Here is a 14,419-nt window from a genome sequence, read left to right on the forward strand (position 1 = left end):
AAGGGTATCGATGAATATGCGCGTCGGCGAAGATTTCGTAAGAACGAAATGCCGCTTCTGGGCAAGGCGGGGCGGCAATCGGATAAAATCTTTAAGAGGTTCCGCATACTTATATTATGGATTATATTGCGTTGAAATGTACTTGCAAGTACATACGTTGTCGTCGATCCATTAGATATGTACACTGACAGCACTAGCCAAAACACAGTACAAGTAGAGTTCATTGATCACTGACCACTAAGTGCCCACCGGCACTCCTGCGCTGAGATCGTCCTCGGGATGGATATGGCGACGACGCCCGACGAAGATTCACCAATGTATGAATTGTACAATGATAATCAGGCTTTTCTGCGCAATGAATATAATCCAAGCGCGATCGACTGTACGCCGACAAAATTTTTGAATTTAACCACATATCACACATCTACGCCTCGCACTTCTCTCTTTTTTATTTAAATATGCACTAGATGTGTATGAAGGAAAGCAGTGGCTCTCAATTCGAGTACCACTTACGTTTATCATTAACGCATCATCGTCATCATCGTGAATATACACACAATAACGTTGTAGAGCAAAACGCATTTCTAGCGATTACCGAGGGCGCGTCCACCGGGCGCGACTATGCGTCACAAAGGGCAGCGCAGGGCGGTGGCGGTATCGCTACAACGAGGGGTAAGACGATTACGCAACGGAAGTAGATACTAGTGACATCAACGGGAAAATTATCAACTTCAAATGAATTCATATAAATTTACACGAATCTCAGGATCTGGGAATAACGCAGAATACGTATTCTGACATTTAATTATTACATATATAAATAAATCTTTAATATATATTGTATATTATATTGTATTTTATGTTATATATAGTACTACTAAAGGCAAATGTTACGATATTTGTTAACAATTTCTTACGATATTCAGTATATTCTAATCTACTGCAATATACTTTGTCCTATTTACATCATGACTATCTCAAGAATTTTTTTATAAATGTTATTATTATTTATATTTCCTTTTATCAAGGATTATGCAACGCATTGAAATAAAGTTTCTCCTGTGATTGTCTAATAATTTTAATATTTTTCAAATACTAAAGTACTTTTACTATTTGTTATGTATTTTAATCACCAGATAGCGCAAATGGGTAAAGACTCTTATCTATAGATTGTGATATTTTTGGAATGCATATCTATTTTAAATGCAAGTAAATGTCAAAACGTAAGATAAACAGAAGCGCGCATATCAACTAACTTGGCGGTTAGTTGTTTTTTGTAACAGATCAATAATAAAATTTCTTCTTAGAGCACGTCATGTAACAGTAATCAAAAATATTGCTACTAAAGTTTTTGTTATAAATAATTTATATAAGTTTATTATTCATCGTATTCATTATATTCATTATTTTAGTCAAAAATGTCAGATGAAGAGGATACTACTATATTATTAAATCATGGAAATAACAATATTGAATCAATAGCAAATAAATCAGTGAATGAAGATTATCAATGTATTCTTGAGAGAAATTTAAAAAAACAAATTCCTAAACAAAATGATAACTTAATACCATTGCAAAATATAACATCTAGAAAGCAAAATATTCTAATTTCAATGGTGGCATTGTCAGCAGGTATAGCTTTTGGTTGCGATATGTATATAATAAAACCAATGGCACCTTTTATCAAAAATGAATTTGAGTTGAATTGCTTTGAAGTAAATCTTCTTATTGGTATTTGGTTTATGGGTGCACTCCTTGGAGGATTAACTGGTGGTAAATATAAAATTCATATTAAGTGATAATAAATTGTATTGCACATTTTATTATTAGTAGTTTTATTCATTATTTATTTATAGGCATTGCAATAGACTCTTTTGGCAGACGTTGGACAATGATATTAATGCTGATGTTTTTAATATTTGGTACCATTTTATCTGCATTAGTTAATCATTATGTTTTATTATTAATCTCTCGAATCATTTGTGGTTACTCTAGTACAGTATCTACAATATCCCATTGCATATATATGGCTGAAGTATCAGAGTCAAATAAACGAGGATATAACATTATATTGTATCAATTAGGTGCAGCTATAGGATTTTTAATAACTATTATTGCTGCTTTTTCTACAACTTTGGATCATCAATGGCGGTGTTCGCTAGGCATAACCGTTATCTCTGCATTAATAGCTTGCATTATTACTGTTCTGTTTCTTCAGAAATCTCCACCATTTTTATTATTAAAAAGAACAAAAAATGTTATTTCTAAAACAACATCTAAAGGTTCAAAACATACAGTTTTTGAAATATTGTCAATCATGGTTTTTATGATGATTTTACAACAAGGAACTGGCAGAGAACAAGTTTTATATTATGCACCAAGATTGTTTGTTCTTTTGGGAATTTGTTCAAGTGAGTCTTAGATGAAAATATTCATTTGCAACATTTTAATAAAATATATGTAAATTTATATTTTATTTTGTAAAATTTTAGATACAGCAGAAGTTACTTCTTTACTATCTTTGGGAATTGTTAAAATTTTCAGTACAATTTTGTCATTAGTGATAGTAGAAAAATGTGGAAGACGTACAGCTCTAATAACATCGGCTACAATATGTATGACAACTATATCATTATTATCTTTACTTGCAACAATAGATAGGGATAGTAACAATATAGATATTGAAGATACACATTGCAAACTTGTTACTGAAAAAAAAATACAGAACATTATACCAATTGGATCTCCACCACCATTTCCTTTATTGCCTACACCTTTAGCTGTAATTGAATCAACTCCTGAAACTTGGACACAAATAAAAGCATCCTGTGAGGTAACTAAACAATTATTGCTTATAATCTGTAATTAAGTTTACATTATAACAAAAAAAGAATAATGTACTATAAAAAAATATATTATTATCCTGTACCATGTATATAAACCATATAAATTACAGACTCAAGGTGTTGTCTTCTCAGAAGGTTTCACAAATGGTTTACGTATCTTAGCAGTGACAACTTTACTTGTATATGAAGCAGCATATACATTAGGGCTTGGCCCAGTCCCTTTACTGAATCTAAGTGAATTTTTTCCTGTATCAATACGTGGTAAATGTGCTAGTTTTGCAACAACTGTTATGTGGACAACTCATATCTTAACTATTGAAACTGTCAATAAAATTATAAGTAAGTCATATGTTTTCATGTATATTTTAAATATTGTAATCAATATTGGAAAAGAAAAATTAATATTACTATTATTTTTCTTTACAGAATCAATGACTTTAGCTGGTTCTTATTTATTTTATAGCTTTATGTGTCTAATCACTATATTTTATATCTTTTTATTTATTCCTGAAACAAAAGGAAAATCTTTACATCAAATAGCTCAAGAACTTAATAAAATTTCTATAGTTACACGATTATGTAAAAATGTGTATAGTTTACCACTTATTTGTCACATCAAATGGATCAAAAAGTATGAAAATACTACAAGTAAGAAACAGAGCATTTTAATTTAAAAGCTGGTTAAAAATGTATGATAATTTAAAATGTTCTTAAATTTTTATGTATAATCTAGTCAATTAAACATATCAGATAATTTATTTTTTTTATATACACATTATGAATATGTATATAAATTCACATTCTTTAAATTTTTACTATTTTATTTAACAGTAGATTTTATTAATATGTAAAGAAGCATTTACTACAACTTACATTATTATATGTTATTAAAAAATCGTATTTCATATAAGATATTGTTACAATATAAAATAAACGAAAAATAAAGCAAACGAATATCGCAGATGTTATTATTCGATTATGATTCAAATAAACACTGGTAGATTTTCCATGTTTGATCTTTCTTTGGTTTGTTAATACATTGAGGGTCGCATTACTCATTTGCATTAACAAGCAACTATGTTTAGTGATACGACACTAAATATGTTAAAATTTTTATATTAATTCTTCCTTAACTTAATCTGTGATAAAGGCACTTTTACCATTATGATCATATAATGAATATTTATTTCATGACTAGCAGTTGTTTAGAAAGTGAACTTCATGCAGCTTATCTTATTATACTGCATTTTCATATATATATATTGTATATATATACAGATGAGGGAGAGAGGAAGAGAAGAGAGAGAGAGAGAGAGAGAGAGAGAGAGAGAGAGAGAGAGAGAGAGAGAGAGAGAAAGAAAACCTCAATTAACCTTTAGTTAATTTGTAGGATTGACAGTTAAGAGTTCATTAAATTACATTGTGCAAGTGACTAATGATACTTCCAACTAACAGGATAACTATGTCTATAATTATTATGACGGGAAATAGTTAAATAATCTTAATATATTTACAAAATATTTCGTTCTATTTTATTCATTTGATTTGTAGTCCATGTCAAGGAATAATATTGCTGGTAGTAAACATTATAATTGTACATATAAAAGACTTTTATTATATACAATTCATTTTGTATATAACAAAAAATTTTGGAAAAAGTATTATATATATATGATATATATAATTGTATACTAACTTAATTTACTTTGAAATGTGTATGTGTATATGTTCAATATATAGAGTATAAAAATAAAATTATTCTATATATATACTATTCAAAATACGTATTATGAATTTAATTGTTAATGTTTACACATTGAATATAACAAATAAAATATTTAAAATATAATATAACTTTAATGTGGTTAATAACCACTGATCCTTATATATCATTAGAACTGAAAATTATATATTTGTTCAATAAAATTTAAAATATTCTTATATCAAGTTGCAACGGACTATAAATAATTTGTATGAATTAAAATAAAAAATAATATGAAATAATTTTTACAAATTTTTTATATTCTGTATAAAAGATTTTTTTCTCTTTAAAACTTGTTCTAAAAAAACGTGTCTCTTATCTTTCATATTAAATTGTACATTATATAATGTTTCTTCATTTTCGTAAATGTTATTGCTTTTTTCTAGGTATACATCACTATATTTATTAGTAATATTATCTTTTACCGTAGCAATTGGAGCTAAGTTTTCTTTATCATGAGTAAAAGATAAACTGGGTGCTTTTTTTAAAACAATTGAAACATTTTTAGTTAATGTCTCTGAATTTTTTGTAAAGTTCATGTGTTCTACTGTTATTCCTTTGTTTGGTGTAACCATATATACAAGTTGCTGTGATTTTGGTTCAAATTTTTCTTTTAATAATGACCATTTTTTTTTTGTGTAACTAATCGTTTTTTCATGTTTTTTACAATGATTATCACTGATAACATCATTAATAGAGCACACAGATGTTGATGACTCTTTTACAGATTTGTCTGATATAGATGTTGATACATTAAAATTTCTATTTTCTGCAATAACTTTCAAATCACATGGTTTATCATCTGTTATGTCAATACATGTATCTTTTAAATTAACTACAGGTATTAAAGAGTTCATTTCAATATATAAGTCATGTTCGTTTGAATTAAATACATGAGAACTGGTTGTCCCATTCATTTGTTTTTGAATTTTGGCTCTATTTCCTAAAATTGGAGAGTCAGACAATATAGCGTCAATTAAAGGAGTTTTTTTAATTGACTCTATTGTACAAGACCTTACCAATTCTCTAATTGTATTTAGTTCACATTTTTCTGCAATCTTATCTGTAGACTTATCTGGTGATTTTGCAAAACTTACATCATCCACAAGAGTATCATGAAACTTATTGGAAAACAACATATTTGTAAATGATAAATCTTTTTGTGTCATATCACTCCAATGCGATTCTGTTCTGTGATAAATATGTCTAGGTGAATTTTCAGCTGCCGATGTTCTGATTTGATCTATAGTATTTACAAGGGAACTCACTGATGTACAAGCTGGTTCTGTAGGTTTTGTAGTTACAGAAAAAATATCGTCATCGTCATCATCATCATTATCATGTTCTTCAACAATAGTATCTAACGAAAACATTCCGCCTGTATCGTCTATTACTATCGGTTTTGCGGCATATAATGTGGCATTTTGTTCCTCTGTATTCGACGATGTATATAGATCATTATTGCATTTCACTTTAAGTTCATTTGAATCAACTATATCATAAGTCAAAGTATCTAAATAATCATTTTGTTTTAAAATTCTTCTTATCAAGGAACTTGTACACGTTCCATCAGAAAAATCTGAGCTATATGTTGTTCCAGTAGTTGTACTTGTTAAAGTATCTCTACGTCTATCTCTGACAACACTATCATCATGAAGATAAGTTTCTATGTCTGTATAACCCTTCCAACTACGTATACACCATGGTGGTCTTGCAACTCCTAATGGACATACATTTTCATAATCATGAATTGATGTAACACAACTCATTGTTTCATCTTTTTGTTGCAAATCTTTAGATAATTTATTTGTATCTGAATCTTTATCACCATGAGAAATTGTTGCAATTTGTAATTCCTCTTTATTTCTTATAGTATTTAAAACACCATTAATGTCTCTGAGTGTTTTTTCCAAGGAACAAAACTTTTTATTATCTACAGATTTGTTAGATTTTAAATCTATGTCTGAATTTGCAATAGGAATTTCACAATGCTTGAAATCAGATTTCAATCTTTCTGCATCTGTATCGATTGCAAGTGTATGTTGAGCTGAAGAACATATATCCCCACGCTTTTGTGAAGAAATATGTACATTGGAATTTATCACAGTGAAGTTTTTTTCCTTTTCTAAATCATCTATAACGGGTAAACAAATACCTCTTCGTTTCCTATGATGAATTGTAGAAAGACTATTTTCTAAAGGAATAGTATTCTCAATGCAATTACAGATAACATTAAATGTATCCTTACAATTATTACGAACTATTCTATTACATTTAAGACATGAGTTAATAATCGATATATCTTTATTGTGAACTGATAAAGTTTCCCTATCTTTCAACGAAGAATTAGGTGATTTTTCGCATTTAGAAACCATGTGCTCAGCGGTTTTTATTTCATTCTCTATTTTATAAGCTTCATTAACAATACCTTCCTCTAAGCAATCAGTATTCTGTACGATGTTAGTTAACAAAAACTGTTTGTCAGCTGTTACTTCCTCAGTTATCATCCTTGTAGACATATTTGAAGATTGTGGTAATGGATCACAATAATATTGCTTAAAAGATCGAGGAGTATCTGTATTACTAATGACAATAACATTTGAATTTTGACTACTAACTTTATCTAAACTTAGGTGTCTTGTTGGATGAAATTTAGTGTAATATAATAACATACTTATAAGACCGATTAGCATACCCCCAACAATAAAAAATATCATTAATATCAATATATCGATTGTTATTGTTTGTTTAAAATTTAACATATAAATCACTAACGAAGATAAATTTTCGATCACTATTATCAAATAAAATGCAAATACCTTATAACGAGATTTTCCTTCACATAAATTAAAAAAATCAAAACAATAAATAAGCCCTATAATACAATTATAAATACGTTCTTCCCAAATAGTAGAACAAAAGTCTGTGTTTTGAAGAATTACCCAAACAGTCATAAATAACCAATGCAAGCCTGGAAGTAAGAGAATTGATTATTTCTCTAAAACATAAATTTAATGATATGAATTTATTATAAGATTTTAAATTGATATAAACAAACTCACCAAGAAATAAGGAAAACCATTTTCTCAAACAAATTGCTATTAATACTAATACAGCTAGCCTTGAAGTTAACATTCCACCTCTCCAAAGATATTGAAGCATCAGTGATATCCAAGATTCATTATTGTGATTGGGATTAATTTTGTGCATGGCTTTTATATATGTTCCTATGGCCCAAATTAAAGAACAAAGAGAAGCCATAGTTGACATACCTATATTAATAATATTTAAGTTCATTACTATAAATGCAATTGTAATACAAAAGTAATACATAATGAAATATTCAAAAACAATAAAAAATACATGGTTGATTGAAGGATATATACATATAATGCTTACATATTTTGTTCTGTTATAGCTTCTGTAGTATCTTATTTTTAGCCTATTAAATGATCACAGTGGTAGGAGTCTAATGTATTTTTAAAACTGAAAAGTAAGTGTTCCATGCATAGATTTTATATCAGTATAGCTAAGAATATTATAAAAGAATAGATAGCAAATTTTCAGAGATATACTCATCCAAGTTTGTTATCTTTGGGGGCGGGACAAAGGATGTAAGGAAGGAAGACCCAATCATTTTAGTTTAGTTTAGCTGTTACTTCTCAAACTTGATTTAACATATGAATACTACTGTTCTTCATAGTTTTTAAAAATGAATAGTTTAAATATTATATCGAAATAATATCATACCTATATTGTATTTTTATTGATACTTATAAAATTATTCATATAACATAGCATGAAACAAATGTGTTTTTATATCTGTGTTACTTTTTTGCTGTGAAAATATACTAACTTCATAATAAGTATTCAATACAAACTTATGTTTAATCGCAAGATTTGATATGGTTCATCACACAGATAATAAAAACTTATGGTTAAAATTTATGAAGTTCCTACATTTTTATATAAAAAACAAAATCATATTATTGCAGGTAATATTAATTATAGATATTAGTATTGAAACAAATAATATAAAGAAGTTAATATTACATTAATTAACATAAATATTTCACCTTTTATAGAAAAAAGTTATATTACAATTAATAATAATTTTTACTATATTATTTACCTTATTAATAACTTTGGAAAAACCATGGCATAATTTGAGTGAAGAAAATAATGAAGTAGAAGCATACAGCATTGCAAAAGATATACAGCAATATACAGAACAATATGATCAAAAGCTTGAGAAAATTATTGTTAGTAATTTAGATATAGTTTTATCATCTACAGAACTGACTAATAAGAGAATAGAATTAAATGGAAGAAGACAAAAAATAAAGAATATGTGTAAAAATTATACTGATAAAGAGTTACAACAAAATAGAAATTTTCCTAATATAATTATTGATACGTAAGTATTAAGGCTATAATCAATACATGACATGTAAGTAATATATTTCAATGTTTCATATGAATAAACTTATTATTTAATATTTTACATACGATCGCTAGAAAACATGGTATATCATGGTGTCCTATATATAAGGTGGGTAGTTCAACCTGGATGAAGAATTTTGCAATACTTGCAGGTATCTTAACAGATACAACCATGAATTTAATTCATCAAAATGCAATTCAAATGAATACTATTGTTAAACAAGCATTTCCTTCCGATTTAAATCTAAATAAAACACTTAAGGTAATGGATTTTGTTAAATAATTTGTTAATAATATTTTATTAAATTATATAGCTATGAAATTTTATATTACAGAAATTACGTGCTACTAAAAAATTTTTAATTGTACGACATCCTTTCGAGCGTCTCTTGTCTGCATATAGAGATAAGTTGGAGCATATGAATGGAAGGGAATATTATTATAAACGATTTGGACGGCACATTACACATAAATATCGTAAACACAAAAATTCAACTAGAACCAAACTAGAACCTACATTTGAAGAATTTTTAGAATTTATTGTGCATGAAAAGTATTTTGATGAACACTGGGCTCCATATTATGATACTTGCAAACCATGCATGATTCATTATGATTATATTCTCAAATTTGAAACTTTTCAAGAAGATCATCGCTTTTTCATGCAAGAGACTGGATTAAAATACTATTTATACAAAAAGAGTGGCTTTAAAAATATTAATCCACATGGTCGCACGACTAGCAATTTATTGAGAAAATATTTAGAAAATATACCAAAATTACTCCTTCAGAAAATATATAAAATTTACGAGAAAGATTTTAAATTATTTTCTTACTTTCCAGATTTATATTAAGTTATATTAAATATATATGTAAGGGTTAATATTTTTTTGTAATAAATTATACTCAACAAACTTACTTGTCCAAATAGGTGCATCGTGTAATATGACAATAATGTATAACTGTAATACAAGTTGTGGTGCTGCTCCCATGAAAGACTTAAATAATTGTAACATGCAAATATCACTCTCTTTTCTATATACTGACTTCTTATCCTTTACAAATTGTTTATTTTTCAATGAATACACAGCAGTATATAATAAAATCAAATACCTACAGAAAAAAAGAGTCATTATTGATACAAAAAAAAAGATTTGCAACTAAAAAATATTCTGTATGCAGAATTTAATATATTAATAAATAAAATAAAATTTTTATGAACTAAAATTGTATATATTTTGAAAATAAAAAATATCAGTACAATAAACAATAATTAAAAGTATAAAAATGTATAACTTAAGTTGTAATATAATTCACAGTATAAATATAAAATATATTCACCTATGGAATACTCCTAAGAAAAAAATATGTGATATCCAGTGAATTAATTTTACAGAGCCATCACTTTGTTGCCATCTCAAACTGAATAACTGAATAATACCAGCTGGTATAATTGTAAAACTAATTGATAAACATCCCCATAATGTATATCCTTGCAAAAGATATTGCACAAATACAAAGCTGTCTGTGTATAATATAATATTATCAAATATCATTCATTTAATATTACAATTACTGGAAATATATATTTTTTCAAAGTAATGCTTTAAGGGTTAATATTAAACTTTTTGTAATATAATATCATTGATGAAATATATTATCCAAATTTGAAAATTTTCTTTTGTTCATATTGTACATTAAATTAAAATTGTTAGGATCAGAATATAATTTCACCAAAATTTTCTATAATTCTGTGATTAAAAACTTATTTACATAATATAATAAATAAATAAATAAATAAAAATATTTAATCAAAAACAAGAAACATTCGTTACAATGCTTTCGTTATTCACCTGTTATAGTATCCGTAAAAAGAAAAAAGATAGAACATAAATAATATAACAGATCTTTTATCTTAAACTGATAGCATTCGATTTCTCTATGTGAAACTGTTTGTGATATATTACTTTTCGCAATTCCAACAAACGAAGCATGTTTCTCTTTTAACTCTGCCGCTGCCATTTTCGCGGCCATTCACAATTCGTGTTTCTACCAACGAGAACTTTAATAAAGATCAATCAGTTTCTAGATGTCCAACTAAATAAAGAAATTTTGATATTGTATAAATCACTGATTATATTTTATTTTTTTTTTTTTACGTACATAAGAAAACTATAAAAAAAGTTTCTTTTCTTTTTAGTATAGTTTCAAAACTAAACCAATTTTAAATGTTCTATTTTATTTAAAGATAGACGAAAAAATGTTATAACTGAAAATATTCAAGCAGCATAATTTAATTAGAATATATTCAATATTATAGTTTACATCATACTATAAAAAACGTATTTTTCTTTAATTATAAAAAGTGTATTGATAGAAATGATGATGTTAGTCAAAAATTTATATAACAATATTTATAAAGAATTTATAAATTAACTGTTTAAGCTTATTTAATATAGTATATTTCAAATAAATATTATTTATTATTAATTTTAATATATAAATTTTAATATGCTATATACTCGATTTAAGTACATACAATTGCTTAAATAATGACCAATCAATGTGAATCATATAACACATGCGCAATAATCGTACTCAAATCAACATTATAGTTTCCTATCTACTTAATAACAATGAACTTTGACTGTAAGTATTGGCATCTGTATGATTATTAATGAAAGATTTGTTATCGTTTCATTCTGGAATGTAATCATGATTCGTTTAATATCATTTGGAGTATAATCTTAATATTATCTAAGAATTATACAAACGTTTTTTACATCAACTTTTTTCAATAACCTATATTACTTTACTTCGCTCTGAAATGTCCGTAATGGAGGAAAAAGAAAGTAATTTGTTAGAGAAAAATAAACTAAAAACTGATACAGGACAAGATACATCATATGTAAGTTTGCTTGAACATAAATAGTAGTAATTAAAACTAATGTTAATAAACTTTCTAGTAATTTCAATATTACATATTACAGTATTCAAGCAGGCCATCAGACTTGTCTATTGGAAGCAGTAGAGATAGTCGTAATGTTTCAAACAATGAGAAAGCAGATAATGCTATATTAGTTGCTGAACATTACAATGCAATTGAAGAAACACATCTTTCACAAAGGAATCAAAGTCGTATTGTGTACATGAGAAATTTTAACAATTGGATCAAAAGTATGCTTATAAGTAAGTATGTTTTCTTCATTGTTTAATACGATTTTAAAATATATTTTTTTCTATTAATATGTATATATGTATTTTTTCTTTTTTCACAGACGAATATTTAACTAAAATAAAACAAAACAAAAATCATAACAGCCCATTGAAGGTACTTGATATGTGCTGCGGTAAAGGTGGCGATCTTCTCAAATGGAAAAAAGGAGAGATTAGTCATTTAATCTGTGCCGATATAGCTGAAATATCAATTGAACAGTGTAAAAATCGATATAGTGATATTTTAAACAAAAGTTCCAAAGTAAGGGGATTTGCACCTATTTTTACTGCTGAATTTATTGCAGCAGACTGTACAAAGGTATTTAGTCATTACAATTTTGGGAACTGTTTATATTTGGTTTATGATATAATTTTAATGTTTAAAAATTTGATGTTCTATATTATAATTTTGTCAATGGGATTGGTTATAAAAGCGAGTTTTAGGTACGCCTAAGGGAAAAATACAAGGATGTTACTATACAATTTGATCTTGTGAGCTGTCAGTTTGCATTTCATTATAGTTTTGAATCACTATCACAAACAGAATGTATGCTTCGAAATGCAAGTGAATGCTTAAGGCCAGGTGGTTATTTTATTGGAACTGTTCCAGATGCTTATGATTTAGTGTATGTATAAATATTGTGTTGCTTAATTAGTTCACTCTAAATAAAATATATTTTCTTTTATAAATGATAATTAATGGTCAAGATAAAATATATATTTACAAATTAATTTGTAAAATTATCTTATTAGTTCTAGATGGCAAAAGTGTGATGGTAACAAGTTTGGAAATGATGTTTATACCGTAGAATTTTTATGTAAAGATAAGATGAAACCACCTTTTTTTGGTGCTAAATATAATTTTCATCTTGAAGGTGTAGTTAATTGCCCAGAATTTCTTGTTCATCTCCCTACACTCTGCAAATTAGCTTATAAATTTGGTCTTGAATTAGTAATGTTTGAAAGGTAATATAAATATTCTAAAAAATTGTAAAATATAATTTTTTTAATTCATAATATTATTTGTATAACATAATCATGTATTTTTATGTGTGCAGATTTGAAACTTACTATGAACGCATGAAGAATGAAGGCAAATCTTTGCTGGGTAAAATGCAAGCTTTGGAAACTTATCCTCCGTATCATGAAAGTCCATTATTGGGACAACCTTTACAAGATTATCAACATGCTATAAATTATATGCAAAATCTACCAGGTCACCGTAAAATCGGCACGTTGTCTCAAGCAGAATGGGAAGTTACGTGTAAGTAAAAGAAATATGTACTTTAACTGACAAGAAATATACTTTGCATATATTTCCTTGAATTTGTGAACTTTCAATAAACTAATCATTTTTACAGCACTTTATGCAGTATTTGCATTTCAAAAAAAAGAAGTAGACTAGAGTTGAACAAGAGGATGAAAACAACAATGAAGCCATTATAAGACAGGATAAGTGAAGCTACAAAAGAAGTTCTTTATTTCATGATGAAAATATTTAGAATGACATTAATGGCTTACATAATGCATGATCAATGATTTTATATCATATAAATTATTTTGTTACCATAGAAAAATATATATAATCAGACTTAGTCTCCAATCACAGACATTTTCAAAAATGTTTCCTTCAATAGAATTAAGATAAAAATATGTTCCATAATATACAGTAATAAAAATTTACTTTCTTCATTCGTATGATTGTTTATATATTAAAAAATTTTGTCATTATACTGATCGAAATATAGATACAAATTTCATGATATATCTGACAATGAGTTTTTGTAGCCAGAGACGAATAATGACTTCAGTATTAAACGCATCTTCGATAAAACATAAAAATAATATTTCTGAAATATTTTTACAATTCTTCCACATTTTCATCCTCAAAATCCTTATTTGCACTAATCCTTTATATATTGAAAGCTTTTTAACATTCGATGAAAGAAAATATCAAAGGAAAAATTGAAAATAATATTGAAAGGTAAAATCGGCAATAATTAAATATAAATTATGAGTGTGTAAAAAAATCTAACCTGATCTATCGAAAAATGAAGAAATAACTGTGAAAGAAAAAAATAAAGCACATGACAGATGAAAAAGCGAATGTGGCATACGTCCGATAGAAAGAAAAGTAATAAATAGGAGGGAG

At 26.9% G+C, this 14,419-nt stretch overlaps 5 protein-coding genes across 18 annotated transcripts in view; 3 read left to right on the forward strand and 2 right to left on the reverse strand.

The window, feature by feature from the left end:
- Positions 1 to 685, reverse strand: part of LOC124948154 (FERM, ARHGEF and pleckstrin domain-containing protein 1-like) — a 28,048-nt gene extending 27,363 nt beyond the window's left edge. For 3 of the 10 annotated variants that reach the window (XM_047491372.1, XM_047491376.1, XM_047491370.1), the window contains exon 1: positions 157 to 665. The gene's annotated coding sequence lies outside the window, so the exon portion shown is untranslated. Of the gene's footprint in view, positions 1 to 109 lie in introns of all 10 variants that reach the window. The other 7 variants (XR_007100609.1, XM_047491378.1, XM_047491377.1 and 4 more) reach the window with 6 other exon arrangements.
- LOC124948155 (solute carrier family 2, facilitated glucose transporter member 10-like) lies at positions 1 to 4,208 on the forward strand. 3 transcript variants are annotated; one of them, XM_047491382.1, is made up of 7 exons: positions 1 to 672; positions 1,137 to 1,262; positions 1,413 to 1,773; positions 1,857 to 2,411; positions 2,493 to 2,833; positions 2,957 to 3,185; positions 3,273 to 4,208. In XM_047491382.1, the coding sequence occupies exons 3-7, from the start codon at positions 1,419 to 1,421 to the stop codon at positions 3,518 to 3,520; spliced, it is 1,728 nt and encodes a 575-aa protein (XP_047347338.1). In that variant the 5' UTR covers positions 1 to 672; positions 1,137 to 1,262; positions 1,413 to 1,418; the 3' UTR covers positions 3,521 to 4,208. The 3 variants fall into 3 exon arrangements, with proteins under 3 accessions (XP_047347338.1, XP_047347340.1, XP_047347337.1); XM_047491384.1 differs by lacking the exon at positions 1 to 672 and having other exon boundaries at positions 2,085 to 2,411; XM_047491381.1 differs by lacking the exon at positions 1 to 672 and having other exon boundaries at positions 1,190 to 1,323.
- Positions 4,209 to 4,636: 428 nt separating this feature from the next.
- Positions 4,637 to 11,123, reverse strand: LOC124947792. 3 transcript variants are annotated; one of them, XM_047490426.1, is made up of 5 exons: positions 10,905 to 11,123; positions 10,393 to 10,576; positions 9,971 to 10,164; positions 7,671 to 7,880; positions 4,637 to 7,579 (listed from the first exon to the last, which is right to left on the reverse strand). In XM_047490426.1, the coding sequence occupies exons 1-5, from the start codon at positions 11,083 to 11,085 to the stop codon at positions 4,854 to 4,856; spliced, it is 3,495 nt and encodes a 1,164-aa protein (XP_047346382.1). In that variant the 5' UTR covers positions 11,086 to 11,123; the 3' UTR covers positions 4,637 to 4,853. The 3 variants fall into 3 exon arrangements, with proteins under 3 accessions (XP_047346382.1, XP_047346383.1, XP_047346384.1); XM_047490427.1 differs by lacking the exons at positions 10,393 to 10,576; positions 10,905 to 11,123 and adding an exon at positions 8,008 to 8,094 and having other exon boundaries at positions 9,971 to 10,110; XM_047490428.1 differs by lacking the exons at positions 10,393 to 10,576; positions 10,905 to 11,123 and adding an exon at positions 8,008 to 9,295 and having other exon boundaries at positions 9,971 to 10,109.
- LOC124947793 (carbohydrate sulfotransferase 11-like) lies at positions 6,459 to 10,164 on the forward strand. The gene is made up of 4 exons (XM_047490429.1): positions 6,459 to 8,603; positions 8,694 to 9,025; positions 9,127 to 9,313; positions 9,387 to 10,164. The coding sequence occupies exons 1-4, from the start codon at positions 8,514 to 8,516 to the stop codon at positions 9,903 to 9,905; spliced, it is 1,128 nt and encodes a 375-aa protein (XP_047346385.1). The 5' UTR covers positions 6,459 to 8,513; the 3' UTR covers positions 9,906 to 10,164.
- A 545-nt stretch (positions 11,124 to 11,668) lies between the features above and the next one.
- Positions 11,669 to 13,965, forward strand: LOC124948151 (mRNA cap guanine-N7 methyltransferase). The gene is made up of 7 exons (XM_047491367.1): positions 11,669 to 11,959; positions 12,042 to 12,240; positions 12,330 to 12,586; positions 12,712 to 12,893; positions 13,021 to 13,233; positions 13,326 to 13,531; positions 13,629 to 13,965. The coding sequence occupies exons 1-7, from the start codon at positions 11,879 to 11,881 to the stop codon at positions 13,670 to 13,672; spliced, it is 1,182 nt and encodes a 393-aa protein (XP_047347323.1). The 5' UTR covers positions 11,669 to 11,878; the 3' UTR covers positions 13,673 to 13,965.
- The last annotated feature ends 454 nt before the right edge of the window (positions 13,966 to 14,419 follow it).

This window comes from Vespa velutina, chromosome 3 (genome assembly GCF_912470025.1).
Source record: "Vespa velutina chromosome 3, iVesVel2.1, whole genome shotgun sequence".
In the NCBI taxonomy this organism is placed as follows: Eukaryota; Metazoa; Arthropoda; class Insecta; order Hymenoptera; family Vespidae; genus Vespa; species Vespa velutina.